This window comes from Engystomops pustulosus, chromosome 3, assembly GCF_040894005.1.
Source record: "Engystomops pustulosus chromosome 3, aEngPut4.maternal, whole genome shotgun sequence".
Taxonomy (NCBI): Eukaryota; Metazoa; Chordata; class Amphibia; order Anura; family Leptodactylidae; genus Engystomops; species Engystomops pustulosus.
In genome coordinates, this window is record NC_092413.1 from 10,322,875 (window position 1) to 10,344,624 (window position 21,750).

General features: G+C 44.5%; 2 protein-coding genes across 5 annotated transcripts in view; one reads left to right on the forward strand and one right to left on the reverse strand.

The window, feature by feature from the left end:
- Window positions 1-21,431, reverse strand: part of XDH (xanthine dehydrogenase) — an 81,547-nt gene extending 60,116 nt beyond the window's left edge. Inside the window, exons 1-2 of one of the 4 annotated variants that reach the window (XM_072139989.1) lie at window positions 20,945-21,431; window positions 14,270-16,515 (exon numbers count right to left, since the gene is read on the reverse strand). In XM_072139989.1, the coding sequence (XP_071996090.1) occupies window positions 14,270-14,284 (15 nt within the window). In that variant the 5' untranslated portion in view covers window positions 14,285-16,515; window positions 20,945-21,431. Of the gene's footprint in view, window positions 1-1,268; window positions 1,351-14,269; window positions 16,516-17,604; window positions 17,677-20,944 lie in introns of those variants that run through there. The other 3 variants (XM_072139990.1, XM_072139991.1, XM_072139988.1) reach the window with 3 other exon arrangements.
- CIAO2B (cytosolic iron-sulfur assembly component 2B) lies at window positions 10,402-13,454 on the forward strand. Its single transcript, XM_072139987.1, has 5 exons — window positions 10,402-10,607; window positions 10,929-11,008; window positions 12,037-12,162; window positions 12,586-12,631; window positions 12,741-13,454. The coding sequence occupies exons 1-5, from the start codon at window positions 10,418-10,420 to the stop codon at window positions 12,836-12,838; spliced, it is 540 nt and encodes a 179-aa protein (XP_071996088.1). The 5' UTR covers window positions 10,402-10,417; the 3' UTR covers window positions 12,839-13,454.
- Window positions 21,432-21,750: the final 319 nt, after the last annotated feature.

A 21,750-nucleotide genomic window follows, 5' to 3' on the forward strand; every position in this document is an offset into this window, starting at 1 on the left:
GACATTTGGGAACTCTACACATGTCCATCTCTTACATTAAGGAGATGTGAAGGGAAATATTTTCTGTTTGGAGCACATTTTTTGCCATCAAAGTCAAATTTTAAGTTTTTTTTTTAAATATTTCAGTTTGAATCAAAATTGCATGAAGGCGCCTATGTCTATAAACTCTTTAATGCAAATTTTGAAAATGGGGCAAGCGTCTGCTTACAGAAAATCTGTGATTTGCTGAGTTTACTTTAATATTTTTTGCTTTATTTTTAAATGTCAAAATTGTAAAAATTGCTCTGGTCAATAACGCGACAAAACATCCAGAAATGCCCGGCGATGAAAGGGTTAATACCCCTTGGTTGAATTCCCAGGTGAAGATGATTATCATCTATCCCCTGTCTATAAATCTATCTGTCTAGTTATCTACCTCATATAATGTGACCATTTATATATCTCGCCTTTTCTCTATCTATTTATTAACCGATCTTCTATTTCTCTTCTACTGTATTTATCTCTCATATCCATCTATTTTATATTCTGCGTCTAGAAATCTCTATCATCTTTCATATTTTTCTTCTATCATAATAATTATAATTAACAATTCTTTTTTTTTATAGTCCACACAGATTACACAGCGCTGCACAGAGCTTGCCAAATCAGTCTCTGTCCCCATGGGGCTCACAATTTATTCAACCTACCAGTAATTTTGGAGTGTGGGAGGAAACCGGAGGACCCCGAATAAACCCACGCAAACACAGAGAGAACATGAAAACTCTTTGCAGATGTTGACCAGCGCTGCAAGGCTGCAGTGCTAACCACTGAGCCACCGTGCTGCCCATCAATCTCCCTATCATCTATCTCCTATAAAATTCTCCCATATTACAGTTTGTTTTACCATACTAAAGGGAGCCTATTACTGTGACTGGTCATAAAATAGTTTTATTTTGGGGCCCCACATTTAGTTTTGCCCAGGGCCCCACTTTGTCTAGAATCGGCCCTGCCATGGACAATACATAACACTGGCTGCAGAGAGGACAGAGCACAGCAGTGTAAGGAAACCTCTCAGTGCGCATTGAGAAAATACAACCCTGGAATATAAATCCATATATCACAGTCCTGCTGCTACTAACAACACCCACCAAGATCTGATTACACATCTCTCCAGGGATAATACCTGACACTGGCTGCAGTCTGTATGGTCACACCTGTTGACAGGTTCCCTTACTACCATATACTAGACAGTGTGATATGTTCTGTATATACAACGCAGGTTTATATACCTGTCTCTTGGTCTGGTCATTTACATGACACCTCTTGGACTGGTTTAGCTCTTCCTGTAGCCTGAACTGCTCCGTAGGACTGTTGACCTGTAGGTTAATAATATACAGTTGGGGTCATGTAATACACAGGTTAGTATTAATGGTCTTACAAAACCCGGGCAGATGATTGTCCAGGAGAAGACGCACAACATGGAAAACACGGGTCACTCAGTAACCTGCACATCCTCACAAGTCAATGGGGCACATTTACTAAGGGTCCACGGACTGCGATTCCATCGGGTTTTCCTGAATATTTGCGTTTTGCGCCGAATTGCTCCGTGTTTTTGGCGCACGCGATCGGATTGTGCCGCATCGACGCCGGCTTGTACGCAAGAGAAATTGGGGGGAGGGCCGTCGGACAATCCGACGGATTCGGAAAAACCGCGGAATTAAAAAAACAAAATGTGTCGCAAGATCAGCACTCACATGCACCATGAAGAAGCAGGTGAACTCGGGCGGACCTCGGCGCAGCAGCGACACCTGCAGGAACTCGGACGCACGACCTTGGTGAATTGCACCGGACCCGAATCCTCGTCGGACAACTCACCGCGGGATCGCGACAGGACCGGGTAAGTAAATCTGCCCCAATATGGTGCTGAGGCCTGCGGCGGGACAAGAAGGGGTTAAGGGGAACCTATCTGCCAGCTTTGCATGAGGACTTACCAGTCAGACCCCCCAGCCATCAGAAACATGGCATAAAAACCCCTGATATCTTAAGATCAGCTATTGGTGGGGGAAAAGGGGCTCAAAGGGATACTCCAGATTTTACACTACAATATGACTCTTCTCTGCTCTTTCACTTTGGAGAAGTCCTTTTATCATAAAGCTCATGGAGCCCCACACAAATTTTGTAATAGGGGTCGCACTAATCACGGATTTCTGATCTTAATATTGTCTGAATATAATTAGAGCCGCCATTTTATTCATGTAGCACACAGCAGGCCTCAGGCTTCACTCATGTGCTGAAATGGAGGCAGAGAGTGACTGGTTGCTATGGACGACAATAACATGGACTTATGAGGCCTAGTAGGCCTCAGCCTCTCCTGAGCACACAATGGAGGCCGCGCTGCGTGATATTTATCCCCTGGGTTTCTATCTAGGCCGGACACATCTGATTTACACCTCACTTTAGGTTTTTCATCATATTTCTAGACTGTGTGATGTTTTTGGACAAACCTCCAGGAAATTATTACAAGATGAGAAGATAACCATGAGAGTCACCCAGACTGGTAGTGACAGCTCCGGGTGCCAAGCTGTGATGAGAGCTTGTAGTCCTGAGGGTGAGGTGTTATTAAGGTGCTTGATTTAATTAAAGGGGGAGTTCACTTAGGTTGGGAAGATATTTATTGTAGGTTTGGCCTCTCTTATCAGTGCGGATCAATGGAATGAGGTGTAATCCCAATAGGACTGTAGTATAAATGCTGCAGACTACAGCCCACACTATAATCTGCAGCAAATCTGCTGTGTCTGGAACTTGGGCGTATCTAGAAGGGTGCACAGAGCAGGGTTACATTTAGGTCCATGAAGTACACAGATCAGGGTTACATCCAGGTCCACGAAGTGCACAGAGCAGGGTTACATCCAGGTCCACGAAGTGCACAGAGCAGGGTTACATCCAGGTCCATGAAGTGCACAGAGCAGGGTTACATCCAGACCCATGAAGTGCACATAGCAGGGTTACATCCAGACCCATGAAGTGCACAGAGCAGGGTTACATCCAGACCCATGAAGTGCACATAGCAGGGTTACATCCAGACCCATGAAGTACACAGATCAGGGTTACATCCAGGTCCACGAAGTGCACAGAGCAGGGTTACATCCAGGTCCACGAAGTGCACAGAGCAGGGTTACATCCAGGTCCATGAAGTGCACAGAGCAGGGTTACATCCAGGTCCATGAAGTGCACAGAGCAGGGTTACATCCAGGCCCATGAAGTACACAGAGCAGGGTTACATCCAGGCCCATGAAGTGCACAGAGCAGGGTTACATCCAGGTCCATGAAGTGCACAGAACAGGGTTACATCCAGATCCATGAAGTGCACAGAGCAGGGTTACATCCAGGCCCATGAAGTGCACAGAGCAGGGTTACATCCAGGCCCATGAAGTGCATAGAGCAGGGTTACATCCAGGCCCATGAAGTGCACAGAGTAGGGTTACATCCAGGTCCATGAAGTGCACAGAGCAGGGTTACATCCAGGTCCATGAAGTGCACAGAGCAGGGTTACATCCAGGTCCATGAAGTGCACAGAGCAGGGTTACATCCAGGCCCATGAAGTGCACAGAGCAGGGTTACATCCAGGTCCATGAAGTACACAGAGCAGGGTTACATCCAGGCCCATTAAGTGCACAGAGCAGGGTTACATCCAGGTCCATGAAGTGCACAGAGCAGGGTTACATCCAGGCCCATGAAGTACACAGAGCAGGGTTACATCCAGGCCCATGAAGTGCACAGAGCAGGGTTACATCCAGGCCCATGAAGTGCACTGATAGGGATTTTTATGCAGGGCCCCAACAGCCCTCTTGACTTTTGTCATGGTTGTCCTGGAACTTCAACACAAAACTAAGACACGTCAATCTCTTAGTGTATGTAAAGATCTTCTCCCCCGTTTTAATATGTCAAAATGCATAATATCACAGACAGAAGAGTCATCAAAGAGGCGTGAATAGTATACTCCAAAGCTATTGGACATCAGCACATTCTGGGAAAAAATTAATTAATTGTACTCAATTCTCAGAGACCTTGTACACAGATATTGTTTATACTAATTTCCTGAGAAGAAGGAGATAAGCTGACTCCAGAATCATATTATTATGCAGCATCAAGGACAGACTGTCTCATTAAATGTCAAAGGGTATTAGCTGACAGGCAGCAAACAGGTTACATAAAATGAAGTTTGAATCATGACATTAACTTGACAATGGTCAGGGAACATGGCCGCTGTATCCAAGATGGCGGACAGTAGTCAAGATGGCGTCCGAAACAAGTGCGATCTCCTTAACAGCACAGAGCAGGGTTACATCCTGCTCCATGAAGTGCACAGAGCAGGGTTACATCCTGCTCCATGAAGTGCACAGAGCCCATGAAGTATCTCTTCCAGGTATTAGGGAATACAATCTATAAATAATACTTTGCATGGAGAGGCCTGATAAAATTTGAATTGGGTTTAGGAGGTTCAAGTTACGCCTCTCTGGTGTCTGAACCAAACACTACCACTGTGCCACCTACCATTTGCTAGCCCCCGGAATACCATTGTGCCACCTACCATATGACATCCCCCGGGCTACCACTGTGCCACCTACCATATGCTAGCCCCCGGAATACCACTGTGCCACCTACCATATGACAGCCCCGGGGCTACCACTGTGCCACCTACCATATGCTAGCCCCCGGAATACCACTGTGCCACCTACCATATGACAGCCCCCGGGCTACCACTGTGCCACCTACCATATGACAGCCCCCGGGGCTACCACTGTGCCACCTACCATATGACATCCCCCGGGCTACCACTGTGCCACCTACCATATGACAGCCCCCGGGCTACCACTGTGCCCCCTACCATATGCTAGCCCCCGGAATACCACTGTGCCACCTACCATATGACAGCCCCCGGGGCTACCACTGTGCCACCTACCATATGCTAGCCCCCGGAATACCACTGTGCCACCTACCATATGACAGCCCCCGGGCTACCACTGTGCCCCCTACCATATGCTAGCCCCCGGAATACCACTGTGCCACCTACCATATGCTAGCACCCTGACTACCACTGTGCCACCTACCATATGCTAGCACCCTGACTACCACTGTGCCACCTACCATATGACAGCCCCCGGGCTACCACTGTGCCACCTACCATATGACAGCCCCCGGGCTACCACTGTGCCACCTACCATATGACAGCCCCCGGGCTACCACTGTGCCACCTACCATATAATAGCCCCCTGACTACCACTGTGTCACCTACCATATAATAGCCCCCTGACTACCACTGTGCCACCTACCATATAATAGCCCTCTGACTACCACTGTGCCACCTACCATATGACTGCCCCCGAGCTACCACTGTGCCACCTACCATATAATAGCCCTCTGACTACCACTGTGCCACCTACCATATGACTGCCCCCGAGCTACCACTGTGCCACCTACCATATAACAACCCCCCAGACTACCACTTTGCCAGCTACCATATGACTGCCCCCGAGCTACCACTGTGCCACCTACCATATAACAACCCCCCAGACTACCACTTTGCCACCTACCATATACTAGCCCCCTGACTACCACTTTGCCACCTACCATATACTAGCCCCCTGACTACCACTGTGCCATCTACCATATAACAACCCCCCAGACTACCACTTTGCCACCTACCATATGACAGCCCCCAGGCTACCACTGTGCCACCTGCCATATACTAGACCCCTGACTACCACTGTGCCACCTGCCATATACTAGCCCCCTGACTACCACTTTGCCACCTACCATATACTAGCCCCCTGACTACCACTTTGCCACCTACCATATACTAGCCCCCTGACTACCACTTTGCCACCTACCATATACTAGCCCCCTGACTACCACTGTGCCATCTACCATATAACAACCCCCCAGACTACCACTTTGCCAGCTACCATATGACAGCCCCCAGGCTACCACTGTGCTACCTACCATATACTAGACCCCTGACTACCACTTTGCCACCTACCATATACTAGACCCCTGACTACCACTTTGCCACCTACCATATACTAGACCCCTGACTACCACTGTGCCACCTACCATATGACAGCCCCCTGACTACCACTGTGCCACCTACCATATGACAGCACTCTGACTACCACTGTGCCACCTGCCATATACTAGCCCCCTGACTACCACTTTGCCACCTACCATATACTAGCCCCCTGACTACCACTTTGCCACCTACCATATACTAGCCCCCTGACTACCACTTTGCCACCTACCATATACTAGCCCCCTGACTACCACTGTGCCATCTACCATATAACAACCCCCCAGACTACCACTTTGCCAGCTACCATATGACAGCCCCCAGGCTACCACTGTGCTACCTACCATATACTAGACCCCTGACTACCACTTTGCCACCTACCATATACTAGACCCCTGACTACCACTTTGCCACCTACCATATACTAGACCCCTGACTACCACTGTGCCACCTACCATATGACAGCCCCCTGACTACCACTGTGCCACCTACCATATGACAGCACTCTGACTACCACTGTGCCACCTACCATATGACAGCACTCTGACTACCACTGTGCATGGTGACGCCCGGGTCCAGTATATGGTGAGACCGGTACAATGAGCTTCATCCGAACCCTGAACCCACCCGGGAGAGGAAAATCGATGAAGAAGTTCAACAGTAGAAAGAACGATGGAGGGCAGGTCATGGCCGCAGCAGAGGTCACGTCTCTGTGTGTATGAACTATGGGTGGACAGGCAGAGAGGGGTATGGCTGACAAATACCCAGTTTAGTTCTTTTATTGACCTAAATATTTCAGCTTTATCTTCATGATTTGAGAATAATAACAATAGACTTGCCAGCTCTCCCAGGAATGTTCTGGAGACTCCTGGAAAAAGGAAGGAACTTCTGGAAAAGCTGTTGAGCAACATGTCTTTGGCTTGTAGGTCTCATCACACCCAGCATCTCCTATATGCGCCACGCCCATGTGTCAATAGGGTTCCAGAGACGAGAGTGGTGGGTGACTATGTGCAACCCATTTTTGGGTGTTGTACAATGGGTACAGAAAGTATTCAGCCCCTTTAAATGTTTCACTCTTTGTTTTATTGCAGCCAATTGGTAAGATCATGACAGAAAAAGAACAGAAATGTTGATATTTTTGCTAATTTATTACACAAGAAAAATTGAAACATCACATGGTAATAAGTATTCAGACCCTTGACTGTAACTCACATGCTGTCCGTTTCCTTCCGATCCTCCTTGAGATGGTTCTACTCCTTCATTGGAGCCCAGCTGCGTTTATTTTAAACTGATTGGATTTGATAAAGAAAGGCTCACACATGTCTTTATAAGAGTTCACAGTGCATCTCAGAGCAAATGAGAATCATGAGGTCTAAGGAACTGCCCAAGGAGCTCAGAGACAGAATTGTGGCAAGGCACAGATCTGGCCAAGGTTACAAAAGAATTTCTGCAGCACTCAAGGTTCCTAAGAGCACAATGGCCTCCATAATCCTTAAGTGGAAGAAGTTTGGGTTGACCACAACTCATTCTCAACCTGGCCGTCCAAACTAACCAATCATGGGATAAGAGCCTTGGTGAGAGGTAAAGAAGATCCCTTAGATCACTGTGGCTGAGCTCCAGAGATGCAGGAGGGAGATGGTAGTCACCTATCACTGCAGCCTCCAGCAGTCGGGGCTTTATGGCAGAGTCTGGGACCTTCTCCTCAGTGCAAGACATATGAAAGCCGCATACAGTGTGCGAAACACATGGAGGACCCGGACTATGAGGAATAAGATTCTCTGCTCTGATGAGATGAAGATTGGACTTTTTGGTGATAATTCTAAGCGGTGGAGAAAACCCGGCGCCACTCATCACCTGCCAAATCCAATCCCAGCAGTGACACATGGGGGGGGGCAGCATCAGGCTATGGGGGGGGGCTGTGTGTAATGGAAGGAAAGATGAATGCGACCAAGTACAGAGATATCCTGGATGAGAACTTATTCAAGATGCTCTGGATCTAAGACTGTACTGATCCTGAGATACATCCTGTGTTATACTCCAGAGCTGCACTCACTATTCTGCTGCTGGTGCAGTCACTGTGTACATACAGGACATTACTTATCCTGTACTGATCCTGAGTTACATCCTGTGTTATACTCCAGAGCTGCACTCACTATTCTGCTGCTGGTGCAGTCACTGTGTACATACAGGACATTACTTATCCTGTACTGATTCTGAGTAACATCCTGTATTATACTCCAGAGCTGCACTCACTATTCTGCTGCTGGTGCAGTCACTGTGTACATACATGACATTACGTATCCTGTACTGATCCTGAGTTACATCCTGTATTATACTCCAGAGCTGCACTCACTATTCTGCTGCTGGTGCAGTCACTGTGTACATACATGACATTACTTATCCTGTACTGATCCTGAGTTACATCTTGTATTATACCCCAGAGCTGCACTCACTATTCTGCTGCTGGTGCAGTCACTGTGTACATACATGACATTACTTATCCTGTACTGATCCTGAGTTACATCTTGTATTATACCCCAGAGCTGCACTCACTATTCTGCTGCTGGCGCAGTCACTGTGTACATACATGACATTACTTATCCTGTACTGATCCTGAGTTACATCCTGTATTATACTCCAGAGCTGCACTCACTATTCTGCTGCTGGTGCAGTCACTGTGTACATACATGACATTACTTATCCTGTACTGATCCTGAGTTACATCTTGTATTATACCCCAGAGCTGCACTCACTATTCTGCTGCTGGTGCAGTCACTGTGTACATACATGACATTACTTATCCTGTACTGATCCTGAGTTACATCTTGTATTATACCCCAGAGCTGCACTCACTATTCTGCTGCTGGCGCAGTCACTGTGTACATACATGACATTACTTATCCTGTACTGATCCTGAGTTACATCCTGTATTATACCCCAGAGCTGCACTCACTATTCTGCTGCTGGTTCAGTCACTGTGTACATACATGACATTACTTGTCCTGTACTGATCCTGAGTTACATCCTGTATTATACTCCAGAGCTGCACTCACTATTCTGCTGCTGGTGCAGTCACTGTGTACATACAGGACATTACTTATCCTGTACTGATTCTGAGTTACATCCTGTATTATACTGCAGAGCTGCACTCACTATTCTGCTGCTGGTGCAGTCACTGTGTACATACATGACATTACGTATCCTGTACTGATCCTGAGTTACATCCTGTATTATACTCCAGAGCTGCACTCACTATTCTGCTGCTGGTGCAGTCACTGTGTACAGACATGACATTACTTATCCTGTACTGATCCTGAGTTACATCTTGTATTATACTCCAGAGCTGCACTCACTATTCTGCTGCTGGTGCAGTCACTGTGTACATACATGACATTACTTATCCTGTACTGATCCTGAGTTACATCCTGTATTATACCCCAGAGCTGCACTCACTATTCTGCTGCTGGTGCAGTCACTGTGTACATACATGACATTACTTATCCTGTACTGATCCTGAGTTACATCCTGTATTATACCCCAGAGCTGCACTCACTATTCTGCTGCTGGTGCAGTCACTGAGTACATACATGACATTACTTATCCTGTACTGATCCTGAGTTACATCCTGTATTATACCCCAGAGCTGCACTCACTATTCTGCTGCTGGTGCAGTCACTGTGTACATACATGACATTACTTATCCTGTACTGATTCTGAGTTACATCCTGTATTATCCTCCAGAGCTGCACTCACTATTCTGCTGCTGGTGCAGTCACTGTGTACATACATGACATTACTTATCCTGTACTGATCCTGAGTTACATCCTGTATTATACCCCAGAGCTGCACTCACTATTCTGCTGCTGGTGCAGTCACTGTGTACATACATGACATTACTTATCCTGTACTGATCCTGAGTTACATCCTGTATTATACCCCAGAGCTGCACTCACTATTCTGCTGGTGGTGCAGTCACTGTGTACATACATGACATTACTTATCCTGTACTGATCCTGAGTCACATCCTGTATTATACCCCAGAGCTGCACTCACTATTCTGCTGCTGGTGCAGTCACTGAGTCACTATAGTTGATGCCCTGCACTGCCTTATCATCTTTTTCGGGGACAGTTGGGTCATACATTGAAAAATTAGTTTTCCAAACTCAACTATGGCTGAATTCTACTTCCGCCCTTCTGAAATACGTCATCAATGTCATGATCAGTGGCAATGAGGTTTACATTGGAGCTTCATCTTGTCAATCATCGTGTAGCCCCTCTCTCGCTGCCCCTATCTTCCTGCTCGTCTGTGCAGCCAATGAGAAAGTAGAAATAAGTTTTAGTAGTCCAATCACAAGATGGAAATGCTGTCACATGACCATAGCAGTTTTGACAGCCTTGGTTTTCTCCGTGTTGGGGTGCACGGTGCGGTGGGTGATGGTGGGCAGCAGTCAGCTGGAGAACGCGAACCCCCTCATCTACCAGCGCAGCGGGGAGCGGCAGGTGACGGCGCGGGACGAGGATGAGGAGCTGCACGACAAGATCGACGACAGGGAGATCTTTGATATCCTGGCGCGTGTGTTCAGCTTACAATCTGATCGCTCACGATCACTTAGATCGGTTTAAAAACTTAGGTTTTGTTGATCTGAATCCATATTTCCTCAGGAGATACTAGGATTGCATTGAGTTCTATGTAAAATGGTCATTGGTCAGCTGACTGTGAGGCCACGCCCCTTTCTAGTCGCACTGCTTGCTGTCAGTGAATAGGAATGTTCTTGTTTGCATCCTGACGTTTAAAAACCGGCTTAGCTTTAATGTATCTCACAGCTGAGGGTTTGTTACAATGTGAAGTGTCAGCACTGTGATCTTTTCCTTAACCTTTTACATCTCATCCGCTCAATCAATGACCCGGAGCATCCGCTGAGCCTGGAGGAGCTGAACGTGGTGGAGGAGATCAGGGTCAAGGTGCGCAGTTCACTGCCGGGGTCCTTACACCTTTGGGGGGGGGGGTCTGTAGCCGTTCTTGATATTGCTTGTTGGTGATCAGTTTGCACACACTGCACCTTGCAGCTCTTGTGGTGGCTGCTGACTTTTCTTGCATTAAATTTCCTCTAGTCACATCTAAAGCGGTGGTTTCAGCTCATTTAAAAACAAAGTTTTGCTTTCAGCAGCAGATTTGTTTGATACTCCAATCACCACCAGAGCTGCAGTCATGATTCTCACAGTTTTACCCCCTCTCATTCTCTAGTCACAACCAGAGCTGCAGTCACTCTAATCATAACAGATCTGTTATTCTCTAGTCAAACCAAGAGCTGCAGTTACAATTTTGCTCGTTTTCAGCTTTTGTGGTGATTGCTGACTATTAGTCGCAATCTTCTCTAGTCGCATCAAGAGCTGCAGTCATCATTCTGCCGATTTACTTCTGTTTTTCTCTGCCTGGCAGCAGATCTGTATCATACTCTAGTCACAACCAGAGCTGTAGTCAGAAATCTCACATTTTCAATTCCTGTAATGAGTCCTGAGTTCTACAGTAACAGACCCGTCAGTCTCTAGTCGCATCCAGAGCTGCAGTCACATTTATGGTCCTTAAGTGGTGACCTTGATTTTCTTTTCAGATGCAGATCTGCCTTATACTCTAGTCGCTACCAGAGCTGCAGCCACCATTAGGTTTATATGATGACTCCTAAGTTTCTCTGCTTGGCAGCAGATCTGTATTCTACTCTAGTCACAACCAGAGCTGGTGGTTATAATTTTACCAGTTTCAGTTTATGTGGGGACTTATGATTTGCTTTTAGCAGCTGATCTGCTTTATACTCTAGTCACAACCAGAGCTGCGGCCAGCTCTTGTTTCGGGTTAGCTGTACCCTCTGCTGCGTTGCATTGCGAGAGATGTAATTGTTTTTCTCCTGTTGTTGTGTGCAGCTTTGGCTGTGACTGGAGTATCGGATGTACTATTCCTGTATACGCAGCTTGATGTGTGTGCTGTGTTGCAGGTCAGTGATGAGGAGAGCGCGGTGTCGGTGGAGTTCACCCCCACGATCCCGCACTGCAGCATGGCCACCCTGATCGGACTCTCCATCAAGGTCAAGTTGCTGCGCTCCCTGCCCGAGAGGTTCAAGGTGAGTCACCGGGTCACCCGTCAGGTCCATTCAGGACCCTAAACCAAATACAGGTCCTGTGGTTTGGGGTCCCAAATCTCCATGGCATGTTCCCTTTAAGACATGCCAGGAGTGTGCGACCTACCATGTGGGGTCGGCATCACTAGGTACAGCTCAGCACTGCCATCGGTGGCTGTACCTGGTATTACAGCTTTCTGCAGAGCTTGTGCAGTAGCCAATCAGACAAGGCAGAGCTGCAGTGTAAAGCAAAGGGGAAAGGGACAAAGCTGCAACAACCTGAGGAGTTTCTGACGTCGCTGCTACAAAGCCTTAGTTATAGCTGCTTCTCTACGGAGCTGAGCTGCAGTGTAAAGCATGGAAGCCAATTAAAGGGACCCTGCACAATTTGTTTATTCTTTGCAAATTTTTTTGTTTTACCTGCAGGTGGATGTTCACATAACGCCCGGTACACACGCCTCTGAACATGCAGGTGAGGATTTTGGGATAGCTTTGGCTGTGACTAGAGTATATGGCACCAGGCAGTGTGGAGCCTTATGAGACTGATGATTATTAACCATTTCCTGTTCTTATCCCTCCAGTCAATAAGCAGCTGGCAGACAAGGAGCGCGTTGCGGCCGCCCTGGAGAATTCTCACTTACTGGAAGTCGTGAACCAATGCTTGTCAGCGAGGTCCTAGACTCCGCCTACCACGCATCAGCCACATCCGGGCATGAGATCCTGACTGTTTACAAGAACTTGCTGCTTTATTAAGTGTAATATAGTGCCCCCTGCTGCCGGGTCACCAGATATTCCAATCTATTACTATTGGGGCCCTTTTATAAGGATTCTGAATGAATACTTAGTAAATCTAAAGTGAAATCCAATCCTTGTATTGAGGTCCCAAAACAGTTACATGATCAAACTGTGTTATCTGTAGCCACCACTAGAGGGAGCTCTGTGCATACTGATCTGAATGACAGATACTGAATGACTTTGCAAGGAGTTCCCCCTAGTGGTGACTGCAGGAAGAGAGAATTTTGTCCTTTGACTATAAGGCTCTGAACAGGAGGCTTTCATCTTTTTCTGACTGAAGAGGAGATCTGCAAGATGATTGGTTGCTGAAAGTGTTTGTCTTTTTTTTTTTTTTTCATTTTTCAATACTTTTAGTCTATTCCAATAATTTTGCATTGTCTTTATTTTGTATTTTTCAAATTAAAAGTTTGGAAGTTTTATTCCTTATCAAAGTGAGAATGCATTGTATGTGTGTTTGTAGGAGCATGACGTAAAAAAAATAATAAAACTCCTCAATACAACTTTGGAGCTGACGAGTCATTATCCGCCAATCAAAAAAATTGGAAGAAAAATAAAATGACAGCTCTCCCTGCAAAACACAAGTCCCCACATAGCTCCATAGAAGAAAGATATTAAAGCTTTCAGAATTTGAGGAGGCGAAGGATTTTCTTAGCTTCTCAATAAATAGTATGGAATATTAGATGCTGCTTTCAGAAACTACAATATACAAATTATTGTAGGGGGGGAAGAAAAAAAAAAAAAACAAGCCCTTATGTGGTGAGATAATAAAGGTTATGGTAAGGAAGCAAAATAAAAATGGAAGGGTTTAGAATTACATCCTGTATAATATACAAAAAAAAAAAGCAGCTGCTTATTCCTGTATTACTGAGTCAGCTAAGTGCGGGTTCCAACAATCCTGAACTACACAATTCCTGCACCACATTATCATACGGAGCCTGGGACCAGCCAGGGACGTCTACATGTGGCGTGGTTTTGGTATCTTTCTTTTTCCGGAACATCTTGGCACCGTGCCAATTGTCAAAAATTTGCACTAATGTACGGTGTCCAATATGCTTCCACCCTATGTAGTTAGTTTTAGGATATCCCCTATGGTTCTTTAGATATCGCTTCCGATATCCTGCCGACTACGCCAATTTATGTATTACTGAGTCAGCTAAGTGCGGGCATTGCCCAAACATACGAAGCGCTCACCAACACACAGATTGGGATTAATAAAACAGTTATACTTTATTATTGAAAATTACATAAAACCATATAATTATATCCTTATCACATAATTCTTATAATCATGAGAAGCAAACATCAATATATTTACCGGATATTGTAGCATCACTTCCCTATTGGGGGACCTCAACAGAGGAAGGCAGTTTCCCGGCTTGCATCACAGACAGAAGTGCGTCCACTTGTCCCGTCTGGAAAGTCCCTGCCCCCTGTCAGGATCCCCTTGCTTTTATAACATTTCATACACAAAGGCATTATCTGTATTAGATACTGCCGCATCATCATTTTGTATCATATATGAACATGAAATGAACAAAGGCATTATTCGTACTAGATACTGTCACATCATCATTTTGTAACATATGTATCAATGATCACGCGCTGGTATGTGCAGAAGACTTGTTATTGTCCTGTGCGGCGCGTGATTCTCGCTTTTAACACTGCGTGATCACATCATGGGTGAGACAAAGGACAAGGTTTTACTCCATTTTGTATAGTCCTTATTAGAAACTTAATAGGCCACATTGTCACATTCTAATTGATGTCATTATCATTCACACTCCAAATGCTTCACATTTGTATCACAATCGGTCCTTGACAATGTAGACTATTTGATGTTTCTGTAGTTGACCATGACAACTCGTGGTCTGGTAAACAATTTATAAGCCATATAGCAATTCCAGATAGATAATGTAATTACAATAATAGCAATTACAAGCACAGGATGTATCAACCAATTTAACATCCTCTCTGCAGATGGAGAATATCCCATGAAAATGTCCCACCAGTGATGTCATGTAGCTTCTTGGATGGAAGAACCCATCTTAACTATTTTATCAGCTACTATAGTTGTTGTGACAGTATGGTATTGCACACTCTTATTCAATTGTTGAATCAATTGTTGTCCAAACTTTGAATGTCGGATTAGTTGTTTTAACTTAGTCAAATTCAAATCCCATGACTGCACTTCTAGAGGAAGTGGAATCCATTTTATATCTTTGGATATCATGTGATCATTAGTTAACAAGAAATTTCATTATTCCAAACTAACACAGATACATTTTTCATGCATCCTACAAAGGGCGTTTCCATTCTTGGAATAACAGGAACATTAGTGACCACACATATTTTTTGAGGGGCTACTTCAACTAATAACTGATAGGTCAATGGCAATATAGTAAATTTACATACATTAATAGAACCCTGTAACAAGCATGGTTCATAAGTCTTGGATTGTAATCTACAAATCTTTCCCTCTAATGTGTCATCACAAAAAGATAAATCATTAGTATAATTCTGTGAATCTATGTAGGTCCCCTGGAACTCTAGCATCCAATTGTGCTGAGATCCTAGGGGCCCCAACAGTAAAGGCATTACTACAAATTTACACATAGTTTTTACTCTGGTTACATTGTATACATTGATTAAACCAGCGCAATATGTTTCATTACACGTCATTTTTGCAGCACCAATCTTGAGCCAGGACTGACTCGGTATGGCGGTTTTAAACACGTCTCGCCACACTGCTTCATTCCCAGTCATCAACTTAGTTTGTATAGCATCACGTTGTTGTATATAGTATACTACTTGCATAGTACATATAGTGAAATTCAACACTCTGCCAGTATTAACCTCTAAACCCTCTAAAATATTATCAGTTCTATTAACAGTCCTTGATAGAAAAGTGTCCACATCAATGGCTTATCGCCAAGGGTGCCATATGGTAGGCATCCATTGTCCCCGTAGAGTCAATGCATCTTGAATTTCTTTTCCAGCTTGGCTTAGCTTGTTGGCTATAGTCTCAATATCAAATCCATTGAGAGTACCGGTTACTGCACCGTATCCTCCCAGTAAAATATCACACCAAGCTCTTCTTTTTCTTTTCTGGTTACATTCAGGTAGAGGAAGAAATGTCACTGTAGTCATTATAACAGTTTTTTTTTTTGTTCCCACTTTGGCACAATTAGAGGGTATTCTTTTAATATGTCCTGGATCTACTTTTGTTATTAGGACTAGCCGCTTATCACTCAATGGCACATGGCTAATTTGCTAGCTGTTCACAACATTTTAATTGTACTTTAGAATCAATGATTGTATTCAAATTGTCCTGGTACATCAAATACCAAGGCCTAAATAGGTTGCTGGGGGATTCCGGTGGTCCTCTCCAACCTTGTCCTTGTTCAAAAGATATATCAGCAACCAAACATGTTTTCTTTGCAAAACAGGTGAAAAACTCCATCCTAGCGTGGTGATGTTAGTCTTTTCCAATAAGGCACCAGGCGTTCAGGTTTTACTTCCGGCCAAATACCCGCCTCCAAGGATTCCAATAGTTAGCTAAGTCTAAGGGAAAGAAACACAAACATTATATTTACTCATTCTCTCAAGTAACATTTTTCCTGTGGCACATATCCCCATTTTTCTACTCCAGGTCTCATGATAGCTTTCCCCACTGCTATCACTTCTGTGGGAGAGGGCGGTCCTTGGTTATTTAGAACCCATATTTTAGCTCCAAAATTGGTAGCATCAGAAGAGCCAAAACTTTTATCTCCCCTTATGTTAACTTCTAATGGGACAGACCCTTCTTTTGGAGTAGCATTATTGATGGGAATAAGCAATAACTGGGCAATTGTTTGGTTTTTCTCTGTACCCAAGTTGGTCATTTCACCCTGATAATCTTCATCAATTACGCCTCCCAACACTACACATCCTTTCAGAGCTAAACTACATCTTGTGACTATTTGCTCATAGTGAACTTTTGTAATTTTACATCCTAAACAAGTGGCTATTTCCTGAACCTTACCTGAGGAGATAAGATTTACCTCCATTGAGCTGAGATCCAAACCTGCCGACAGTGGTGTAGCTCGAATGGGTGTAACTGCATTCTCCTGAATTTTCTTATACAGCAGTGAATCTACTATATTATTAACTTTTACAGTGATATTAGGGGTCAACATCCTCATTAAAGGAGTCATTGAATCAGTAAAGGGCCTATTATTTAAAATCTGTAGAGCCTCACTAAGGTGATCCCTCCATTGCCCATCTGACGGGTTTAGCTTCTTTAGGGTGCTTTTAAGCAACCCATTTATCCTTTCCACTAACACTGCTGCTTGAGGATAGTAAGGCATATGATATACCCAGTGGATGTTGTTGTTCTCAGTATACTCCATTGAGTGGCAGATTTACAAGGAAATCCTACCTTCAATCCTGAGTATGTATCCACTGCTGTACACAAATACTTCCATCCCCTGCTTTCTGGCAGAGGGCAAATGAAATCAATTTGCCAAATTTGAGCTGGTAGTTGTCCTCGACCTATGTGTCCCATTACTGTGTAGGGCACTTCTTTTCTGGGTATGTTGACATATTGAGCAATTCTGGATGGTATCTTTAATTATGTCAAGGGTTAGAGGAATTCCTCTCTCTTCGGCCCACCTGTAAGTAGCTTTTTCTCCCAAGTGCCCACTTTTGTTGTGTACCCTGAAGCCATGATTGCTTTTCTTTTTGGAAGAAGTGTCTGCTGTTCTGACCGCTGCTTGTTTATCTACTTTGGAATTAAACAAACGTTCAAGTGAATCAGTTGGTACAGCATCAACATGAAAAACAGTAGTAGGGGTGTATTCAACAATTTATTTGTATCCCCCGGGAATTCGATACTGTTTCAAGGCAACTAGTTTAGAAGCCGGGAGAATATGTATTGGGGGCATTTATACCTTCCCTACCAATACCGGACATGCTTAATTTTCCGTTTTTCTTACCCCAAATGCAAATTTTCCTTCTTTCAAATGTAGTGTTATCCCTTTAAGAATATCAATGTCAATAATGTATTCTGGTATCAGGACCACTAAAACGGGGTAGTTTCTAATGGGCAAGTTACCTATTTTAAGGGCCACTTTGGTTTGTACCCCTGTAATCAGCTTACCACCTAATCCTGCTATTTGTACTTTAGGACCTTTAAATTTGTAGGGATTTCCACATAATAAAGTAGCCTCCATCCCCGTATGAATCAAAGCTGGGACTCTTTGAACATTACCCCCGTTCCAGTGGATGCTAAGATTAACATAGGGGTGATCATCTCTTTTTATAAACACAGGGGTTTGGCTGGCTACTCATGCTGTTTTATTATCTGATCCTAAATCAGTGATTAATGACTTTTTCTCCATTTCTTGTGTTACATTGGTTGCAACCGCGGCCGCCAGTTCCTCCCAAGGATACACAGCTTGATAATCTGTCCAAGAAATTTCCTATGGCTTAAGAACGTCCTTCTTTTAGGGGCTCTCCTGTGCTAGCCTTTTTTACTGATAATACTTTTTGTTTATACATTCTCTATAATTCCTGAGTTTCCTTCCCATCGATATGTTCCTTTTTCACCCCAGCTTTCAGCAGAGCTTGGAACATATCTTTCCTCAAGACCCTACTAGCATCCCCTTCTTGTTTTTTCCTCCAATCTGAGTTATAAGGTTTACTGTTCCCCGAGTGTTTAGGGGCTGCAGGCTCTTTCGAATCTCTCATATTTTGCAACTCTCTCATTCTGGCCAACACTGTGCTAATAGCTTCTCCAGTCATTGCTACCGTAAGGGTTAAAATGACTGCTTTATATGCTGGAGGTGTGACTATTTCTTATGCTGGCTGTTAGAGGGTAGTTCAGAAAATCATCTTCCATCCCTAATACAGATAAGGCGCTACGCATTGCCTCCTCTTTTAGTCTCTCAAGACCATCCCTTATAGTATACCAGGGTTTCTCATTCAACGGCAAATCTAACTCTGCCGGATACCTGTTCTGGAAACAGTGAGCCAGAATTAAAAGTAAATTCTGCACCCTTATCCCGGTATCCACAAAGTAGGTCTTAAAAGAACACTGTGTAATAGGGTCTTTGGATAGAGTGATAAACTTTCCCACATCTCCCTCATCCAGCATTGCTCCCGTTCCTCCATATTCACTTACTCTGACCAACCACTGTATCTCACTTTCTCCTGTTCTCTCTAATCTTTTTCTGATAGGTTTGGCTAACACACTCGGGGGGTCTATTACAGGGTCTAGGGGGTCCTCCCATTCTGAATTAGAGGAAGAATCCCACACATTCCCATCCCACTTATCTGGATTCCAATCTATTGAGGCTTCTGCAATAATTTTGTGCACCTTGTTTTTGTTAACTTTGCCCTTTCTTTTCCTGTATTTATTTTGGGCTATTTTTACAGCAGTCTTTTCTGCAATGCTCTGATAACGCAGTAGTTTATCATTCATAAGGCGGGTATTATATTCCAACTCCACCTTCTGCCCTCCCAATTTAGTTTCTGCTCTAACTGACACTTTCCTTTGAAGTTGTTGATTGCGCTCATGCATATGGCTGTAGGCACTTGCCAATATCCAACAATGTCTGCCTAAAGCAACCGCATCACCTGACATAACAGGGACCTCCTCTAGTATGTGTACTAGATGAAGGGGTTACTGCATCACCTGTCCTAACAGGGACCTCCTCTAGTATGTGTACTAGATCGAGGGGTTACTGCATCACCTGACCTAACAGGGACCTCCTCTAGTATGTGTGCTAGATCGAGGGGTTACTGCATCACCTGACCTAACAGGGACCTCCTCTAGTATGTGTACTAGATGAAGGGGTTACTGCATCACCTGTCCTAACAGGGACCTCCTCTAGTATGTGTACTAGATCGAGGTGTTACTGCATCACCTGTCCTAACAGGGACCTCCTCTAGTATGTGTACTAGATGAAGGGGTTACTGCATCACCTGACCTAACAGGGACCTCCTCTAGTATGTGTACTAGATCGAGGGGTTACTGCATCACCTGACCTAACATACTTGATCGAGGGGTTACTGCATCACCTGACCTAACAGGGACCTCCTCTAGTATGTGTACTAGATCGAGGGGTTACTGCATCACCTGACCTAACAGGGACCTCCTCTAGTATGTGTACTAGATCGAGGGGTTACTGCATCACCTGACCTAACAGGGACCTCCTCTAGTATGTGTACTAGATCGAGGGGTTACTGCATCACCTGACCTAACATACTTGATCGAGGGGTTACTGCATCACCTGACCTAACAGGGACCTCCTCTAGTATGTGTACTAGATCGAGGTGTTACTGCATCACCTGACCTAACAGGGACCTCCTCTTGTATGTGTACTAGATCGAGGGGTTACTGCATCACCTGACCTAACATACTTGATCGAGGGGTTACTGCATCACCTGTCCTAACAGGGACCTCCTCTAGTATGTGTACTAGATCGAGGGGTTACTGCATCACCTGACCTAACAGGGACCTCCTCTTGTATGTGTACTAGATCGAGGGGTTCTGACCCTTTTAATTTTGCTTCCCATGGTTCCAACAATCCTGAACTACACAATTCCTGCACCACATTATCATACGGAGCCTGGGACCAGCCCGGGACGTCTACATGTGGCGTGGTTTTGGTATCTTTCTTTTTCCGGAACATCTTGGCACCGTGCCAATTGTCAAAAAATTGCACTAATGTACGGTGTCCAATATTCTTCCACCCTATGTAGTTAGTTTTAGGATATCCCCTATGGTTCTTTAGATATCGCTTCCGATATCCTGCCGACTACGCCAATTTATGTATTACTGAGTCAGCTAAGTGCGGGCATTGCCCAAACATACGAAGCGCTCACCAACACACAGATTGGGATTAATAAAACAGTAATACTTTATTATTGAAAATTACATAAAACCATATAATTATATCCTTATCACATAATTCTTATAATCATGAGAAGCAAACATCAATATATTTACCGGATATTGTAGCATCACTTCCCTATCGGGGGACCTCGACAGAGGAAGGCAGTTTCCCGGCTTGCATCACAGACAGACGTGCGTCCACTTGTCCCGTCTGGAAAGTCCCTGCCCCCTGTCAGGATCCCCTTGCTTTTATAACATTTCATACACAAAGGCATTATCTGTATTAGATACTGCCGCATCATCATTTTGTATCATATATGAACATGAAATGAACAAAGGCATTATTCGTACTAGATACTGTCACATCATCATTTTGTAACATATGTATCAATGATCACGCGCTGGTATGTGCAGAAGACTTGTTATTGTCCTGTGCAGCGCGTGATTCTCGCTTTTAACACTGCGTGATCACATCATGGATGAGGCAAAGGACAAGATTTTACTCCATTTTGTATAGTCCTTATTAGAAACTTAATAGGCCACATTGTCACATTCTAATTGATGTAATTATCATTCACACTCCAAATGCTTCACATTTGTATCACACTTCCTTATCAGGAAACCTCAGATGATTCTGGCTGTAAGGTAACTGGCTGCAGTAGGACCCTACCCAACACACAGACACACACACACACACACACACACCCTACACCCTACACCTACCTGCTGCAGAGTATCAGATACATGAAGCATTGTCCTCACATCAAGTAACATCAATCGAAAGTCCAGTGTGAGAAGTTATAATGTCTATGGTTATTATATGACTTGTATCCCGCAACGGTTTTCACTTCTGCAGGATCAGTGTGTAATTCTCAGGTATCCCAGAGCTGGAGACCAGACGCTATGATGTCTCCCATACA

Bases quoted from the DNA above. Each gene is read 5' to 3' on its own strand.
- CIAO2B (XM_072139987.1), top strand. From the start codon at position 10,418: ATGACCATAGCAGTTTTGACAGCCTTGGTTTTCTCCGTGTTGGGGTGC. The intron at 11,009-12,036 runs GTGCGCAGTTCA...GCTGTGTTGCAG, and splicing joins TGGAGGAGATCAGGGTCAAG to GTCAGTGATGAGGAGAGCGC. The intron at 12,163-12,585 runs GTGAGTCACCGG...TTTTACCTGCAG, and splicing joins CCCTGCCCGAGAGGTTCAAG to GTGGATGTTCACATAACGCC.